Raw genomic sequence first — 16024 nt, 5'->3', positions numbered from 1 at the left:
TGAGAAGAGAAGACTCCCTGGAAAAGACCCTGATGTTGGGAAAGATGGAGGGCACAAGGAGAAGGGGACGACAGAGGACGAGATGGTTGGACAGTGTTCTTGAAGCTACCAGCATGAGTTTGACCAAACTGTGGGAGGCAGTGGAAGACAGGAGTGCCTGGCGTTCTCTGGTCCATGGGGTCACGAAGAGTCGGACACGACTAAACGACTAAACAACAACAACATTTTTATCAGAGAAATGTTGGAGGTTATGACACTCCAGTCCACTGGGATTCAACCAGCTGCATTGGGCAGAGGTTTGAGTTCAGGTGGAAAAGAGTAAGGAGCAATCCAGAGCAGGAAGCAACTTGCGCTGAACTTCCAAAAACACGTGCTTAGGTTTAGGCTCCCCGATGCACCTTTGCTCAGTTTTAGACAGGGCTGCATTTGGGCCATACCTTGCTGGCTGAAAGGCAAGAAGATGACTTTGGGGAGGTGGGAGGTGGATCACTGGGAAATGGCAGCAACATGAGTGTGAAAGAGAAATGCCTTGTGCTGCGTACAAAGGCTAACCTTGTTTGCACAGCCCTCAGGCACACCAGTTTCCACAGCTCCTTCCTTCCTTCCTTCCTTCCTTGCTTTATTTCTTTTTTTAAAAAGCATTGAATCCCCCCCCCCCCGCTCTAATCCCTTCTAAACCACAGCATTTTTCAGGTGCTCTGTGTAAGTGAAACTATAATCTCTGGTAAAACAGACTGCTTAAACTGCTGTAGCATTAGGCCAATCGAGTCCAGAGACCCTGGATTTCCCATCTGCCCAGCCACCAGCGAGAGGATTTCAGTCTGAAAGGCTGGCTAAAGCCCCAGCAATGGGAAAGAGCGGGACCAAGTCTTACTTTGCAAAGCTGCGGAGGGTTAAGAGACCAAAAGCTATTTGTCCTAGCATTTTGAAGCTATTCAAGACTGATCTTCCTTGTCAGGTTTTCAGGAAAAGATCAACCCATCCCATCCTTTTCCCCCTTCTAGTATTTATCAAGGTTTGGAAGGGAAGATATTTCACACCTCTCAAAGGCTTAAAGAGTGAAGGAACCTGGAAGAGGAGTAGGGAGCAATAACAAACTGAGGGGGAGAGAGGAGAGTATTGCTGGCTCTCGTAATCAGCACATTCCTGTTTGATCAGGCAAATGTTGGAGGATTTGCCCTTTCTCGGCACTCGACTAGCACTCGACCACTGAAAATGCTAGGTGGGCCATTAACATGCCAAATTTTTGCTGGTATATCAACCCGTCATCCCAGGGAAATCTTGGTTTCTCTGAAATTTCCAAAGAGAAATTTCTAGTCTTCTTGCCAACAGGGATTTAATTGTTAAGAAGATGGGGGAGGAGTAAGACTGAAATCTGCTCCCATTTCCTAGTACTTTAGCCATTGAGATTTCTGCCAGTACCATCACGGTGTCACACCACACTTGGAATGCTGTGTACAATTCTGGCTAGGGACCCCTGACCATTAGGTCCAGTCGTGGCCGACTCTGGGTTTGCGGCACTCATCTCTCTCTATTGGCTGAGGGAGCCGGCGTACAACTTCCGGATCATGTGGCCAGCATGACTAAGCCGCTTCTGGCGAACCAGAGCAGCGCATGGAAACGCCATTTACCTTCCCGCCGGAGCAGTACCTATTTATCTACTTGCACTGGTGTGCTTTCGAACTGATAGGTTGGCAGGAGCAGGGACTGAGCAACGGGAGCTCATCTGGTCATGGGGATTTGAACTGCAGACCTTCTGAGTGGCAAGTCCTAGGCTCTGTGGTTTAACCCACAGCGCCACCCGCGTTGTGTGTTTTGTGCTGTACTCAAGCACAAAACCCAGCAGACTGGTGGATCTCTCAAATCCACATAAGGGATGCACACATTTTTCTTACGTGCACAAGGAATTCAACATATGGTGGATCATGTAGTAGGGAAGAGAAAGAAGTTAAGCCATGCTTGTTTACTGAGCTGCCAGGAGGGTGACAGAATCTTCCTTAATGCCCACCCCTTCAAGAAACCTTGAATGATTCTACTTCAATTTTTTAAAGCTCTTGGCCTTGGTAGGTCTGGATATCATACACTGTCTCTTGCCTTGTCATTTCCCCCCCAGAAAACTTTGCCCATCCCTATCATAAACACACCATGAATCATTAATCTTTAACAGATTATGCAAATTGGGGGGACATAAAATCAATAATAATCAATACCTGCAGCCACTTAATTGCCAGCAAAGACATTTTTAAGAATGAGCATTATCTGCAGCCTTTTCTTGGGTAATGGCACCATTAATCCAAACGTTGGATCCTGGCCTAAATGTAGCAACATCCCTCCTCCACCGTTCCCCTCCCTGTCCTTCCCCACACCTCTGAGTGTGCCTTCTTAATTTCCAGGCTTTGCATTTCCTCTCATTACTGCTGGCACGCAACTCCGAATGTTAATGGTTCTTGCTTTTTTTGTTACTCTGTGCCTGATTGAAAAGTCGCATACAGATTGAGATGTTAGTGTTAAACTGCCACCTGGGAACATCAAGCTGGGACTGAAATGAACTTTTCTCCCTCGTAGAACCAGATGGATCAGCCAGGAGTGTTCCCGAGTGGGTCTGAGACTGTTCCAGGGCAGTGGAGTGGGGGGAGGAAGAGAAACACTTCTACTCCAGCTTAGGGGGTTCTTTGGCAAGAATCAACATCCTCTGCTTTTCTCAATCCCATTGGCTCACGCCCTGTATTCCAAACCATGGCTGCTCCTCAATATCCTTGAAAGTGCTCCGTCTATCATTCTATCAACACCGCTTCCATGACACGTACTAATAAAACGGGATGGGAAGAGGACCTGCAACTACCGTATTTTTCCGTGTATAACATGCCCCCATGTATAAGACGACCCCTATTTTGGGGACCCCAAATTAAGGAAATAGGGGGGGATTGCCCAGTTGAGCTTTTTTGAGGGGTTGCCCACAATCGCTCACCCGCCTGACCGCCACTGCCAATCGCACGCCTCGCCGAAGCCACCAATCGTCTGCCCACTTGCTGCCAGCAGCTGCCAATCACCCACCCAATTGCTGCAGCAGCAGTCAACCACCAACAGGCCTTGCCGCAGCCACAAATCACCCGCCCAATTGCCGCTGCAGCAGCCAATCACCAGCAGGCCTTGCCGCAGCCAACTATAACCCACCCAATCGCCACTGAGAATCTCCTGCTTGTGGCTGCCACCAATCACCCGTCCCCCCACTGCACTATTTGTGTATAAAACAACCCCCAATCTTAAACATTTTTAATAAAAAAATTGTCTTATACACAGAAAAATATGGTAACTCCTGTGATTGGAATGTTACATGGGGAGGATTTGCATATACAGCTAGCCAGTGCTTTTTTTTCTTTAAAAAAAAAAAAAAAGGTTAATGGTACTCTGATTTCCCTACTCATATTGAAATACTGCCCCTCAATGAGGCCAAACTTAGATTCACAAAATGTTTAGGGGTATGTTTAGGGGTATGCGTACCCCTGCGTCCCCTCAGAAAGAAAGCACTGTAGCTAGCTCATAATAAAATATGAGTAGCTGTATGCATTCATCCCTCTTACATCACTTTCAGGCTTGGGAATAATTTGTGGGATCTTTCCTACATTGATAATCCAAAGCATGTGAAATATAATAATAATAATAATAATAATAATAATAATAATAATAATAATAATAATAATTTTATTTGTACCCCGCCCATCTGACTGGGTTACCCCAGCCACTCTGGGTGGCCTCCAATGTATATAAAAACATGATAAAACATTACACATTAAAAAGCTTCCCTATACAGGGCTGCCTTCAGATGTCTTCTAAAAGTTATATAGTTACTCATCTCCTTGACATCTGAAGGGAGGGCGTTCCACAGGGTGGGCGCTACTACAGAGAAGGCCCTCTGCCTGGTTCCCTGTAGCTTCCCACAACGAGGGAACCACAAGAAGGTCTTTGGGGCTAGATCTCAATGTCTGGGCTGAATGATGGGGGTGGAGATGTTCCTTCAGGTAAACTGGGCCTATACTCTCCTAGATATACAGAAATCTAGATCTCTGTCGTGACCGTGGAGACAGGCTCCTCTTCTTTGGGGACTTAGGCTAGGGATTCAGAGTGGGAGAAGGAATCACCTTAAGTCCTGATACACATACTGCAACAGAAGCAAATGGAAGTCCATTAACCAGAACCTCTCTGGCCCGAGGAGGTTCAGTTGCCGATCACCGAGTTAAGGATTCCAGCTCAGATGTTCTACCAAAATCATAGCTTCCCCTTTTCTGTCAGAATCAATGGCTGCCATAGCAGGCTGGGGTGTTTAAATGAAGAGGCTTCCATTACAGAAGGCAGAGCTAAATACTGGGAAAGAGTTGCAATTCCTATTTAAGCCTCTCTCTTAGGACAACTACAGTGGTGCCCCGCAAGACGAATGCCTCGCAAGACGGAAAACTCGCAAGACGAAAGAGTTTTCCGTTTTGGAGGTGCTTTGCAAAACGAATCTCCTATGGGCTTGCTTTGCAAGACGAAAATGTCTTGCGAGTTCCTGCGGGGTTTTTTTCCTCCCCCCCTTTTTTCTAAGCCGCTAAGCCGCTTATCAGCTGATCCGATAAGCCGCTAAGCCGCTAAAAGCCGCTAATAGCGCTAATCCGCTGATCCGTCAATGGGCTTGCTTCGCAAGACGAAAAAACCGCTAGATGAAGAGAATCACAGAACGGATTCTTTTCGTCTTGCGAGGCACCACTGTACTGCTGAAACAATATCTGAGCTCTGCTCTGAGCCCTGGAAAGGTGCTGTCCAGGGTACCATTGAAGACTTGCCTCCCTACTGCTGAGGCTATTGCTATCTCATCTAGATTAGGAATATATTCTCCATTTATCCTGCTTTTGGGATTGCTGGGAGGCCTCCTGAGGGAGAATCCAAATGGATGCCTCTTTTCTGAAGCAGCGAGGGAGACAGCTGATGACACAGCACTGGAGTCATCTGGCCTCATCAATGTTGCTGAGAGGTGTCCTTCCTTCCAGTCAATTTATTTAGCACTTCCAAAGGCAAAAGAGCGGATGTGCTTTTCCAGCAGCTTCAATGCACATAATATGGGATACTCAGAACCTCAATACCTCAAGGACTGCCGCTTTCCATATGAACCTACCCAGACCCTGAGATCATCTTCTGAGGCCCTCCTTTGTGTGTCCCCTCCTTGAGAGGTCCGGAGGGTGGCAACACGAGAACGGGGCCTTCTCTGCAGTGGCTCCCCATCTGTGGAATGCTCTCCCCAGGGAGGTTTGACTGGCGCCTTCATTATACACCTTTAGGCACCAGGCAAAAATGTTCCTTTTTAACCAGTCCTTTGGTTGATCCGATTTACATCCTATGCCCTTTTAAAATGTGGTTTTTTTGGGGGGGGGACTATTGGGTTGTTGTTTTTATTTTTATTTGGTATTTAGGTATTTATATCTTGATTTTATTCTGTGAACCACCCTGAGACCCCTGGGTATAGGGTGGTATATAAATTCAATAAATAATATAAATACTATAGCCATGTCCATGCATTGGCCATTTAGTATTGTATCATCACATTCCTGGCTTGTGTTTAGGTAAATATTCAATCGAACAAGAAAAAATAACTATATTTCTTTTCTATTTCGGCAGCATTTCCGTGAGCCTTGCCTAGGTCTCTTTATTGTGCCTTGCCGAGAACTCTTCAGCAGCTGAGTACCCAACAGAAGTGAGTTTGAGAAGCTGTGTGGCCTGTCACCATGTTTGGTCAGCCAGACTAGCTCTCCTGACAATAAGAACATGGGGTTTTTGCATCTGAACACAAAAAAGAAACTGCTGTGTTTCCTCCCCCTTTTCCTTCTCCTCAAACAGCTATTCATCTCTAACACCAGGTACAATTTGTAAAGACAAGACGTTTCAGCTACAAGGAAAAGAAACAAACGAAAGCAAATCTTATCAGCTATTTTGAGGTGTTTCTAAGGAAAAACTTTCAAAACCAAGCCTTTTCTTCTATTCTGAGGGCAAATATGATCTGAGCTTTTGCTTCTTACCTCAGGTAGCCTAGTTGCAAATCCAGAGATGGATGTCCTGCCTTTAAACATGGCTGAATTAATTTGTTGTTTAGATGGAATGTTTTTCCCACCCCCCTTCAATCGTTTACTATCCTAAAAAGGATCCTCTGATTTAGTGGGTGGTTTTTAAAAACAAACACCATCTTCAACGGCATCCAACCTTTTTTCTCACACAGGTGAGAAAGCCTCTTCCAAGGCTGTGTTGCCTTGTAGATCATGTGCATAAAGGTAAAGGGACCCCTGACCATTAGGTCCAGTCGTGACCGACTCTGGGGTTGCGGCGCTCATCTCGCTTTATTGGCCGAGGGAGCTGGCGTACAGCTTCCGGGTCATGTGGCCAGCATGACTAAGCCGCTTCTGGCGAACCAGAGCAGCGCACGGAAACGCCGTTTACCTTCCCGCCAGAGCGGTACCTATTTATCTACTTGCATTTTGACGTGCTTTTGAACTGCTAGGTTGGCAGGAGCAGGGACCAAGCAACGGGAGCTCACCCCGTCGTGGGGATTCGAACTGCCGACCTTCTGATCGGCAAGTCCTAGGCTCTGTGGTTTAACCCACAGCTCCACCCGCATCTCTAGATCATGTGCATACAAGCTTCTAAAAGCAAAGTACGCTTCTTGCTTCAGAATTATTGTTTATACCCATATAGAAATCAGCGCAAAATAAATGCAAATGTTAATAAATAACTTGTCTTAAAGTCACACAGTTAATTAACCAAGCTATCTTTGATTGGGTGGCACCCATTCCTTTATATTCTCAGAGGCCAGTGGCGTAGCGTGGGGGGTGCAGGGGGGGCCGGCCGCACCGGGCGCAACATCTGGGGGTTAGGGTTAGGGGGCGCAAATCCACGGGTTAGGGGGCGCAAATTACTTGCCTTGCCCCGGGTGCTGACAACCCACGCTACACCACTGTCAGAGGCTCAGCACAGCAGAGGAGCCTGTTCTCTGTTCCCTCCTGCTTTTTCATCTACCTTCTCCCCTGGCTGCTATAGCAAGTAGGGTCCCTGGTGTTCAGAGCAGCTAGCTGGGGGAAAGAACTGGATGGAAAATGGGTAAGAGAAATCTCTCATTGCATGCGGGAATGTAAAGGTATGGCATCAATCTCTGGACTGCAGCCTGGCCACCCTGATCTTTATCACTAGAGTCTTCTTCCTGGTACTTTTAACACCATGCTCTAGGGTCTCTATAAAACCAGAGGCTTCTTGGGAGAACATTGGAAATGCTTCTGAATCAGGTTACATTTTGATTTCATTTTATTTTACATTTGTCCTGATAACCACAAGGCCTAAAAGCACTGCTCTTGGGGGGGGGGGGGAGAGAAGCCAAACTGAGCTTCTTGTGGTTCTGAATAAACTGTTTCTATAAAAATAGCCATGTGCTGAGTTCTGCAGCCAGATCAAACATTTGACCGTAAAATGCTCATGATGCGCACAGGCTGATTTTCATTTTGAAATATTGCAGTCCTTCTTGACTGAATCTTCCACTAAATTTCAGTTTCTAGATGCTTAAGCAGCAAGACCTTAACGCAAAATAACAAGGGTAAAACCACTTTTTTTTTTGAAAAACCCAAATTAATCTTTCAAATAAAAAGTTCTTTCTTTTCATAACAACTGTGCGTGAGGGTAAAGGAAAGCTGCTGGAACAAAAATCGTCCAAAATTGCATAGGACGTGAGTATATGGGCACAATCCCTCAAGGTCTATATTGGTTTTTTCAGTGACCTGTCCATTCGTTCTGTAGCCTGAGGTCTCAGCAGCTATTTTTCAGAAGGCAAATGGTTTGTTATCTCACTTTCTCAGCCCTTGCGGGTCTCTCCTCTCCTACATCACGTGCCTTAGTTGACAAGAACACCAACATCTTCCCTTACCCAGCTACTTCACAGATTCTGGTGAAATCGCATTACCGGATCTGACCATTTCCCCCATCAATGAGACAAATGTTGCCATGAGTATTCGCATGTACCCCATCCTTACAGCTTGCAAAGGGGTTCAACTATAGGCTAGCTTCTGAGTAAAACAAAAGGAACAATCTTGAATCCTTGGAGTCTTTTCAAGCACTAGACTAGCTCCTTGCAAGCGTTTCCACACAGGACAATCCTCAACAATGTGGGGACCAGCCCAATCAACCCCATATTACAGTGGTACCTTGATTTATTAACTTAATCCGTTCCGGAAGTCCGTTCTTAAACCAAGGCGTGCTTTCCCATAGTAGCGGGGGGCTCAATTTACAAATGGAACACACTCAACAGGAAGCGAAACATGTTCTGCTTCCAAGGCAAAGTTCACAAACCAAAACACCTACTTCCGGGTTTGCAGCGTTCTTAATCCAAGTTGTTCATAAACTAAGCTGTTCTTAAACCAAGGTACCACTGTATACACTTATTAACACTTGTAGAAGCTTACCATAGACATAAATGCCAGAGCTACCCCAAGCCTGCCCAATGCTGGCCGCCCAGGGAGCGGGTGGTGCTGTGGTCTAAACCACTGAACCTCTTGGGCTTGCTGATCAGAAGGTTGGCAGTTCGAATCCGCAAGACTGAGGTGAGCTCCCATTGCTCTGTCCCAGTTCCTGCCAACCTAGCAGTTTGAAAGCACACCAGTGCAAGTAGATAAATAGGTACTGCTGTGGCGGGAAGGTAAACGGCATTTCTGTGCACTCTGGTTTCCATCATGGTGTCCCGTTGTGCCAGAAGCAGTTTAATCATGCTGGCCACATGACCCGGAAAGCTGTCTGTGGACAAACGCCGGCTCCTTCCGCCGGAAAGCGAGAGAAGCGCTGCAACGCCATAGTCGCCTTTGACTGGACTTAACCATCCAGGAGTCCTTTACCTTTATACCTATTACAGCCAATTTAGTTACTGTGGAGATTCTCGTAAGAGTTCTAAACATAGCAGCTGAGGAAAACCTGGGATAGTTACAAGCAGGTTACGAGATAAAGAGTTAAGTCTATCCATATCGGAATGCCTCCCCTCATTTTAAAGTCACTTTAACAGAATATTGCACAACTCTAGGTCTATTCACTCATTCACAGGGAAGTTTTTAATGTGTGACATTTTAATGTATTTTTAATCTTTGTTGGAAGCCGCCCAGAGTGGCTGGGGAAACCCAGCCAGATGGGTGGGGTACAAAAAATAAATTATTATTATTATTACTACTACTATTATTATTATTTGGCTATGTGCAAATGAAGAGATGGAGCAAGTTAGAGAAATTGTGTTCTTTGACCCCTGCCCTATACACATTCACCTGAATGTGTGAACAGAGTCTATGCACCAACCAACTCTATGTACCTAGGCTCAGACTATGGATTGGAGAGCCAGCAAAACACATAAAGAAATGGTGCTGTATCTATACTATCCACACATATTGTTTCCGTTTGTTGTGTACAAACAGTCCATCTATCCATCCACGTATGAATGAATGAGTGGACAACACTAACTCTGTGTTACATAATAATCAATGTTATACAGTGGTACCTAGGGTTAAGTACTTAATTCGTTCCGGAGGTCTGTACTCAACCTGAAACTGTTCTTAACCTGAAGCACCACTTTAGCTAATGGGGCCGCTGCGCCACCAGAGCACGATTTCTGTTCTCATCCTGAAGCAAAGTTCTTAACCTGAAGCACTATTTCTGGGTTAGTGGAGTCTGTAACCTGAAGTGTATGTAACCTGAAGTGTATGTAACCTGAGGTACCACTGTATTTTCATTCTGCTTTTCAGACAAGTACTCTCTCCCAAGGTGGCTTGCAAGGGTTAAAAATTCTCATCCTCCTTCCCAGAGGCACCTGGTTGGTCACGGGGAAAACAGGATGCTGAACTCAAAAGGCCTTTTATCCAGCAGGACTCTTCTTACATTTAGCACAGTGCTGGCAGCAGGCACTGAACATAATATTAAAACAAGGTAGAAGCCCTGCTTCCAGACTTACAAACTAAAAATATCAGGAACGCAAGGGAGAGCGGAGGTAAAGAAAAGAAAAGAAGGGAGAGGAGGAAGATGGGTTTGACAATGCCGGGATGAAGTGGTGAGTTGTAAACAGTCAGAGACAATATGTGAGTGAATCCACCACAATGTGACACCACTGTCTACCTAGGCACCTCCAAAATGTAAAGCAGTGGATTGGGTCCCTTACTGTAATGCAGTTTTGTGGAAGCGAGGACCATCAGTGGTAGAGCATCTGCTCTGCATGAATAATAATAATAATAATAATAATAATAATAATAATAATAATAGTAATAATAATATTTATACCCCGCCCATCTGGCTAGGCTTCCCCAGCCACTCAGGACAGCTCCCAACAGAATATTAAAAACACGAGAAAACATCAAACATTAAAAACTTCCCTAAACAGGGCTGCCTTCAGATGTCTTCTAAAAGTCAGATAGTTGTTTATTTCCTTGACAGCTGATGGGAGGGCATTTGACAGGATGGGCGCCACTACCGATAAGGCCCTCTGCCTGGTACCTGTAACCTCACTTCTCGCAGGGAGGGAACTGCCAGAAGGCCCTCGGAGTTGGACCTCGGTGTCTGGGCTGAATGATGAGGGTGGAGACACTCCTTTAGGGATACTGGGCCGAGGCCGTTTACGGCTTTAAAGGACAGCACCAACACTTTCAATTGTGCTCGGAAACATACTGGGAGCCTATGTAGGTCTTTCAGGATCAGTGTTATATGGTCCTACTGGCCACTCCCAGTCGCCAGTCCAGGTCCCGCATTCTGGATTAATTGCAGTTTCCGAGTCACCTTGAAAGGTAGCCCCACGTAGAGCGCATTGCAGTAGTCCAAGCGGGAGATAACTACAGCATGCACCACTCTGGCAAGACAGTCTGCAGGCAGGTAGGGTCTCAGCCTGTGGACCAGATGGAGCTGGTAGATAGTTGCCCAGAACACAGAGTTGACCTGCACCTCCATGGACAGCTGTGAGTCCATGGGCACATACTGCATTCAATCCCTGGTATCTCCAGGTAGGGATGGGAATTGTCCCCTGCCTAAAATCCTGGTCAGGGTAGACCAGGCATAGGCAACCTTTGGCCCTCCAGATGTTTTGGCCTACAACTCCCATGATCCCTAGCTAACAGGATCGGCGGTCAGGGATGATGGGAATTGTAGTCCAAAACATCTGAAGGTTGCCTATGCCTGGGATAGACATTGCTAAGGAAGATGAACCAATGGTCTGACTTGGTTCAAGTTTAGGAAGCAAACATATAACAGGGATCCAATGAGATTATAGAAATCAATCAAATATCTTTAAAAGCCTGAGAGAAAAAGCAGACATAATCCAGCCCCTAAAAGAGAGTAATGACTGTGCCAGGCAAACTATTCAATTTCATGGCAATATGAACTACTGCTGGTGGTTTGTTGGTTTGTTTTTAAGTGAGGGACACCCCCAGTTCACTTGACACATTAAAAATAATCAAGATTAACCATAGATAAACACACACAGCACCCTCGTTACAAGGCGTGACAGCTAACATGTCTTTAGAGAAACAAGAGTATAGGTTCTTGGTAAGGAAAAATACCCGCCCCCCAAACCCACCTAAAATATAAAGGGGGGGTGGAGAAAACCATAAACGGCAAGTGTTTAAATCATTCAAAGTATAAAAACACCTGGTATTGTGAAATCTAAAAAAATATGAAGGAAAAACCAGGAACGGGGGGGGGGGCATTTCTTAAACGACTCGTCGTGAAATTCTGTCCCTTCTCCACCTAACATCACCAGTCATGATCACTAAGGCAGAAGACCAAACACCCATGTGGGGGTGATCTTTGCTAACATCACTAACTTCTGGACGCAGGGCAGTCCATCAAATGAAATCAAACAATATTTGTAGGAATACATATGTTCAGCCCATCACATGGTAGAAAATATCATGTTGTAATTAAGCTGGTCATCTATATTCGCCCTTTCTCAGACAAAGGCAAGTTTCTGAGAGTCTGTCCTTTACAATGCAGCATGGGAAATGATCTTCATAAACCAAAACAGGCCCTCTTTTTCCAAGTTTAAAAAGCAAGCGGTGTTGCTCATTATTTACTCATTAGAAATAGGGATATTGGTGTTAGGAGGTTACCTGAGGTTCGGGGCCTGTTATAGGTGAAATATCGTTCCTGCCTCCCACAGTGACACCCTTTTATAGCAGGAGGTACCAAGCCATGCAAGTATTTGCCTAAAAGAGCAGGATTTTGGCTAGAAGGGATAAGTGGTTTGAGACGATGCGAGTCAAATTCAGCTCAGCATCCCAGTGGCGTAGCGTGGATTGTCAGCACCCGGGGCAAGGCAAGTAATTTGCGCCCCCTAACCCGTGGATTTGCGCCCCCTAACCCTAACCCCCAGATGTTGCGCCCGGTGCGGCCGAACCCCCTGCACCCCCCACGCTACGCCACTGCAGCATCCACAAGGTTAAAGGTCTGGCTGTCATGCATAAAAGTATACTTTTGGCGCTTTCCTCACCACACAAGATGCAAAAGTCCACTCCTATGTACAGCTAGTCAACATGAAAGGAGAAATTGTGGGTGGGTTTGTAATGAGCTGCTGTCAACTTCCTGATGACACCAGAATACAATCCAGGTGGTGGGGTAGCTTCTTTGCATTGCAATCTGGATCAGCGAGTCCACTCACCTTCCCTGGTGAGGCAGCATTATGGGTCAGCAGTGGCCCCACAAGGGGGCTCAGGTCGCTGGGATCCTGCCTGAACAGGTGAGGGGGCAGAAAGCGCCCCTGCACCTATCAGGACTGGATTCAAGCCTGCCTGCATGACTGGCCAATGGTAGGCAGGCTTGGGGGACGCGGGTGGCACTGTGGGTTAAACCACTGAGCCTAGGACTTGCCGACCGGTCGGCGGTTCGAATCCCTGCAATGGGGTGAGCTCCCATTGCTCAGTCCCAGCTCCTGCCAACCTAGCAGTTTGAAAACACACCGAAGTGCAAGTAGATAAATACTCTGGCGGAAAGGTAAACGGCGTTTCCGTGCGCTGCTCTGGTTCGCCAGAAGCGGCTTAGTCATGCTGCCCACATGACTCGGAAGCTGTACGCCGGCTCCCTCGGCCAGTAAAGCGAGATGAGCGCCGCAACCCCAGAGTCGGCCACGACTGGACCTAATGGTCAGGGGTCCCTTTACCTTTACCTTAGGCAGGCTTGGACACAGGGCTGGCCTTGGGGGCAGACCTAATGAAGCAACCACCTGGTTTTCCTTGTCGGATTGACCCAGCAGGCGGACCGGAGCCTAATGGTCACCCTATGCCTATGCTAAACCTCTTTCATTTGTATTCAATAAAGCTGTGGCCTTATTCAATACAAAGTCAAGCGTGTGCTGTCCTTATTCTATATGCAGTCGGTTGGGGTGATGGGAGGCACAAAGCCTTGGCATGCAATTGTCTGGGTTAACAATCCATTTTGAGACGGAGATGCTAAGGGACAGCAGTCCTCCTTGTAACCTGAGGACCCAAGTTCTGCTTGAGGTCCCAGTCTCTGAAGCAGCAGCTGCAGCTTTGCGAGTTGGGTTTGCTCTTGAATCCAGCTTTCCCATCAGGATATTTAAGTAGCATCCATGGCCAGGATTTGCCTTTTACAGTCATTTGGCCATTTTCATTCCGAGTTCTGGTAACATCGTATTTGGACGACGACACCAATGTGCCCTGTGTAGGGCTGCTCTGGAAGACCATGCAGAACATGCAACCAGCCCAGATCATTAACTGCCAGTGGGCATCAACAGCACCCAACGCCTGTTATCTGGCGACTGGCTATTGTCTAGGCAAGATGCAAGGTGCCAATTCTTACCTTGGAACTTGAACACTTCTGGAAGCATGTGCTTCAATATGTCCTCCACCCTTCTAACAAATATACCTAGATCTAATTAGATGCTGCCTCCAAATGCCTGGCTATCATAACCAGTAGTCCCAGGGTATGCTCCGTACCTGGATGGGAGAGGTGACTGCCTAGGGACCACCTGTGCAGCGTCTTGGCTTCCATGATGGAAGGAATGCGGAGATATCAATGGAAGAAAATACAACAGTGGCCACAAAAATACAGGGCTCTCTCAGTTACGGCACACCTGCCCTCGTTCCCCAAGACACAGCCTTCTGATGCTTTGTTAAGACTATGGTTTCAAAAGGCCTTTTGGACGAGCTATGGTTTGGCAAGTTTGAGCTCAGTGTGGGCTGGCTGGATTTTATTGCTGAGTTTTGTGCTTTTGTAAAAAGTTTATAAAGTGTTCAAATGACTTCATTTGGTATTTTAACGTTTAGTTATTTATTCTGTGAGTCTAGGGGGCCAAAGGGGACACGGGTGGCGCTGTGGGTTAAACCACAGAGCCTAGGACGTGCTGATCAGAAAGTCGGCAGTTCGAATCCCCGCGACGGGGTGAGCTCCCGTTGCTCAGTCCCTGCCCCTGCCAACCTAGCAGTTCGAAAGCACGTCAGGTGCCAGTAGATAAATAGGTACTGCTCCAGCGGGAAGGTAAATGGCATTTCCATGAGCTGCTCTGGTTCGCCAGAAGCGGCTTAGTCATGCTGGACACATGACCCGGAAGCTGTACGCTGGCTCCCTCGGCCAATAAAGCGAGATGAGCGCCGCAACCCCAGAGTCGGCCACGACTGGACCTGATGGTCAGGGGTCCCTTTACCTTTACCTTTTAGGGGGCCAAAAGGCAGGACAGGGGTGAATCAAGTAAATACACCTGCCAACTGGTTCGGCTGGGAAATCAATGCTGCCCCCCCCAATCAGAGTCCTGCCTTCCTTCTTCCCATCTTTTTTCAAGGTCCCTTTCCTTGGCTCTCTGTTTTGGGAGCACGCCACGGTTTCGGGATAAGCAGAAGCGGGGTAATGACAATAGGAAAGGAAAAGCTTTTGACTCCGGCCTCTGCGCTCGTAACTTACCAGTCACTACAGGGTATGTCTGGGGTCCTGACACGTTGTTCCCCAGGTCTGGGTTAGCAGAGCTGGATAGACTTGACTTGACTTCATCAAGACCAGGGGTCAGAGCTGGGAGGGAGTACTCATTACCCTAGGGAAGAGAGAAAAGAAAGCTCTCTATTGATGGGCTGGAAGGAAGGGAACAGCGGGCAGATGGGAGGAGGGGGTGACAGTTAGGAAGAGGTGCAACGCGGTCCCTGCACAGATGGGAGCAAAGAAGGAGGGCACAAAGCAGAGGAAGGGCAAGCTCTGGCCAGCACCCCCCCCCCAAGCCCACCTCCTCTTGCCTATGAATTTCCTTTTCCCTTATTGGCCAGATTCTACTGGGTTTCCCCAGCAGATGCTACAAGATGGAGGTTTGGCTGGGAGAACCCCCTTCATTCTTTGAAAGGCAGATTCAGAAAACTTGACTGTTCTTGCCACAGAGTGTGGAAAAAGGTTTTGCTAGGGGCAGAAAATGTCCTCTTGGGGTGTTTGCATTGTGAGGAAGGGTGGGATTTGCTTGCTGATCAGGTCGTTCCCCACAGCCGTTCTTGGGCGCGCGCTCTCTCTCTCTCTCTCTTATTTTTTATTTTTTTATTTATTTTAAAAGAGCTTCCTTTCTTGCTTCCCCCAACCCTTGTGCATTGGGGTATGAAATTGGGGTGGGGGCAGGCCACATGGCTAACAGAAGGGTGGGAGGGGGAAAACCTCATTGCATTTGAAAAGGGTGTCCTGTCCAAAAGGCGCTGGTAATTGCCTTTTTATTGTGGCAGCCTCCAAACCAGACACGGGAACCGGAGAGACTACAGGAGGGGGGGAAAAAAGCAGGAAAAGTTGTTCTGATTAATATTACGTTAAATTAAAACTGATTTTCTGCTCTTTTTGCTTTGTTTTCCCCCTGTCCCCGCTTTCCATGCCAGCTCCCAGAGAGCTGCCCTCCTCCTGCCGCCCTCCCTGGCCAGCCGCGATTGCCTAGTCATTTCCAATTCCTTCTTGTATTGATCTTCCTGTAGAAATCAGTTTTGTAATTAGCTGCAAATTAGGCTTTCTGCTGGGGGTGAGGCTGCCCCCT

General features: G+C 47.1%; 1 protein-coding gene across 14 annotated transcripts in view; it reads right to left on the bottom strand.

Moving 5' to 3' along the window:
* Window positions 1-16024, bottom strand: part of PAX2 (paired box 2) — a 155424-nt gene that overhangs the window by 19385 nt on the left and 120015 nt on the right. For all 14 annotated transcript variants that reach the window (XM_083502735.1, XM_083502729.1, XM_083502727.1 and 11 more), the window contains one exon: window positions 14935-15061. In XM_083502735.1, the coding sequence (XP_083358861.1) occupies window positions 14935-15061 (127 nt within the window). The remainder of the gene's footprint in view (window positions 1-14934; window positions 15062-16024) is intronic.

This window comes from Podarcis liolepis (genome assembly GCF_965112155.1).
Source record: "Podarcis liolepis genome assembly, chromosome: 5".
In the NCBI taxonomy this organism is placed as follows: domain Eukaryota; kingdom Metazoa; phylum Chordata; class Lepidosauria; order Squamata; family Lacertidae; genus Podarcis; species Podarcis liolepis.
This window is presented reverse-complemented; position numbering and strand designations above follow the sequence as displayed.